The sequence below is a fragment of the Poecilia reticulata genome, unplaced genomic scaffold (assembly GCF_000633615.1).
Source record: "Poecilia reticulata strain Guanapo unplaced genomic scaffold, Guppy_female_1.0+MT scaffold_300, whole genome shotgun sequence".
In the NCBI taxonomy this organism is placed as follows: Eukaryota; Metazoa; Chordata; class Actinopteri; order Cyprinodontiformes; family Poeciliidae; genus Poecilia; species Poecilia reticulata.
This window is the reverse complement of record NW_007615075.1, coordinates 48,373-51,670: the sequence shown is the minus strand read 5'-3', so window position 1 is coordinate 51,670 and position 3,298 is coordinate 48,373. Positions and strand designations below refer to the sequence as shown.

Sequence of the window (3,298 nt, the reverse complement as noted above, 5' to 3'; positions counted from 1 at the left end):
TCTGCAGCAGGAATCAGATTATTTTCACGTTTTTTGGCTGCCAAAGTAAAACTCCTGGACATCTAGAACTGATGATCCGTTACTTCTGGATGTCCAGGCAGGAAGAGCGGCCAGCAGGGTCTGGGCGCGTCGCGGCTGCCCGTCTTCTCGCCTCAGGAGAAGAGCTACGTCCGAGGAACCGTCGACTTCCTGGGCCTCGGACATTACACCACCCGCTACGTSACCCAGAAGAACTACCCTTCCGGCTTCGGGGACAGTTACTTCGCAGATCGGGACCTGGCGGAGCTGGTGGACCCAAAGTGGCCCGACCCCGGTTCTGAGTGGCTCTACTCGGTTCCCTGGGGGTTCCGGAGATTGTTGAACTTTGTGAAGGTGAAGCAACAAAATCGTCTGTTTCTTCTAAACATGAACTGGTCGGTACTGTTTGGACTCTGTTTCCTCAATTATCACCATCATAAAGTAGATTTTGTATGTTTTTAAAAATCTAAATCCAAAAACAGTTTTATGAACAGAAAGATTCTTRAAGGAACATCAGAATCTGCAGGATGATCATCTGTAGGTCTCGGTTGGTTGGTTTGTAATTGGAGGAAAGAAGAACCGGATCAGGAGGTTCTGTGGTTCTGGATGGGTAGATCTAACCCTGAATTTTCCGTGTGATCTCACCGACAGACCCAGTACGGAAACCCGATGATCTACGTGACGGAGAACGGCGTCTCGGAGAAGAWGCTGTGCACCGACCTGTGTGATGACTGGAGGATGCAGTACTTCAGGGAATACATCAACGAGCTGCTGAAAGGTGACGTTTCTCCTCTGTGTGGACCAGGAAGCTGGCTGGGCCGCCTCACCGTCTGTCTCTGTTTGGACCCTCAGCCGTTAGAGACGGCGTCAACGTGAAGGGTTACACCGCCTGGTCTCTGCTGGACGGCTTCGAGTGGGACGAAGGCTTCTCTGAGCGCTTCGGACTCTACTTTGTGGACTTCAGGAACAAGAACAAACCTCGCTTCCCAAAAGCTTCGGTCCAGTTCTACAAACGCATCATCAGCTCCAACGGCTTCCCCAGCCAGAGAGAGGTGAGGCCCAGCAGCGCAGCCGGCTCCAGAAGCAGCTGCTGACTCTGGTTCTCTGTTCGGTGTCTGCAGGTGGAGAGCTGGAAGAGGAAGGCGGTGGAGACGTGTTCCTCCAGCAACCAGCTGCTGGCTGCAGGTCAGTGGCATGAAAGATCCGGAGCAAGCAGGAATCTAACTCTTCCTGCTTGGGGAGGTTCTGAAGGTTCTGATTGGTGGGATGTATTAAAGTAGCAGAGTACAAGTTCTTCCTTAATGTGATTATGTAATTATGTACACTGAAAATGTAATTAAGTAAATAAGTCTTCTTTAATTAAAGGGAACCTGTTATGTGAAATTCTAATTTTGCCTGTGTTTGTATTTCCATTTGGGTTTCTACTGCTTCTGAAAACAACCTCTTAAAAAACACCCAGGCATTTTTTGGCAATAACTTCATCTTATTGCTTATTGGTGTTTGAGCCGTTTCAAAACCTCCAGAATGTAACAACACAAATCAGCAGGCACCGCCCCGTTACCTAGCAACCYVAGCAGAATTCCGCCCCGTTACCTAGCAACCCGAGCAGAATTCCGCCCCGTTACHTAGCAACCCGAGCAGAATTCCGCCCCGTTACCTAGCAACCCGAGCAGAATTCCGCCCCGTTACTTTCAACCGAAGAATTGCTCCGGCACGTTTGGTCAGCTGGTTTTCTCTCTGTATGTGCTGTACAATGGCTGCTGGAAAAGACAAGATTCACCATCCAGAAGCCACTCATTGCATTCTGGTTGGTTGTGCAGGAGGCTCCACTTCTGCTTTCTAGTTGTGTGTCTGTTTGAAGCCTTTTTCACTGAGAGTGTAAACGTTGAGATGGGGGGCGTGGCCAGCAGAATACTAGTGGATTTAAAGCGACAGAGACMATAAAACTGATCAGACTAAAAGCTCATTATCTGAGAATGAATTTGAACTAAAAGAGTAATGAACATGCTTTGTAGCCCACAGATATTTATCCARCTGTGGAGTTGATGACAAAATAGAGTTGAAATGTCAGTGGAAAGGATCAGTACCAGCTGTTCCTTCGTCTGCCGCCCCCGTTTAGGCARASTGKGTWAAATAAAAACTTTCAAAGGTTCAATCATCCTTTTTACTTATTTTGTTTAATGCCATTTAAGTGTGCAGATCCACAAAGTGTAAACCGTGTCACAGAGAGTAAACACAGTAAGACATGCATTACCTGCAGCATTGTTTGTGAAAATGGCGGAACTTCATTCATGAATTAAAGAAAATATATATACAGTAGAGACACATAACATTCTACATCATTGAATTACAGAACTTTAACTTTCAATAGTCTCTTTAAAAACAAGCATTTTTACTCAAGTAAAAAATGTTTTACTTGTCTGCAGCTCAGTGTTTGAGTATTTTCTCTCCTGCTGGTTTCAGATCCGCTGATCGGCCACATGGAGATGGTCACAGAGATCGTTGTTCCCACCGTCTGCTCGCTCTGCATCCTCCTCAGCGCCGTCTTCCTCATGTTTCTGCTGCGCCGACGCCTCTGAGGAACGCCTCGCCTGTGTCCATGGGAGCAGAGCTCAGCAGGAACCGACCAGAGCGGCGTCTTCCTGTTGGCCGCCCTGCCGTTCTGTTCCAGTCGGGTCATCAATAAACAGTCAGAACAAGCAGAATGTGATTATTCATCAGTGCATGATTAGTAAGCCTGGTTTACTGTTGAACTAAGGTTGGACTGAACTGTTCAAACTGTTCAGACTGGAGCAAACAACCAGGCTGAACTTTATGTTATGAGTTTCATCATATTTAAGCTTTTATTACCAGCTGTATTTATAAATTTGATATAACAATAAAGTGGTTTAAATGTRCATAATACGTCTGAGGAATATTTAGAGAGTTTGTTTTGTATATAAATGTAAGATTTTATTTATTTTTCATCAAACAGCTTATTTACCAGGTGGGTTGGAAGGTTCCCAGAGTGTAATAATCACTTATTTTTCACTCGGTGAAAAAAAAAAAAGAAACAGATTCACTCATAGAAAGAAATATTCCCCTGCAGGTTTTAAACCTKACATAATAAACATTTCCTAAAATTTATCAGCAGGTTCCAGAATAATTAAATCCAACCTGATGTGGACAAATTCAACAGTCTGTAGGACAAGAATAATAAACAGTGACAGAATAAACTCTGAGGTYGGGTTTCGTAAGCCTGATGTTATTTTTAATTAGCTGGAGAGCCTGGTAACCGCCT

General features: G+C 45.1%; 1 protein-coding gene across 1 annotated transcript in view; it reads left to right on the top strand.

Moving 5' to 3' along the window:
* lctla (lactase-like a) overlaps positions 1 to 2,920 on the top strand; it is a 9,562-nt gene extending 6,642 nt beyond the window's left edge. Inside the window, exons 8-12 of the mRNA XM_008403126.2 lie at positions 79 to 372; positions 670 to 796; positions 871 to 1,070; positions 1,140 to 1,203; positions 2,482 to 2,920. Of these exons, the coding sequence (XP_008401348.1) occupies positions 79 to 372; positions 670 to 796; positions 871 to 1,070; positions 1,140 to 1,203; positions 2,482 to 2,597 (801 nt within the window). The 3' untranslated portion in view covers positions 2,598 to 2,920. The remainder of the gene's footprint in view (positions 1 to 78; positions 373 to 669; positions 797 to 870; positions 1,071 to 1,139; positions 1,204 to 2,481) is intronic.
* Positions 2,921 to 3,298: the final 378 nt, after the last annotated feature.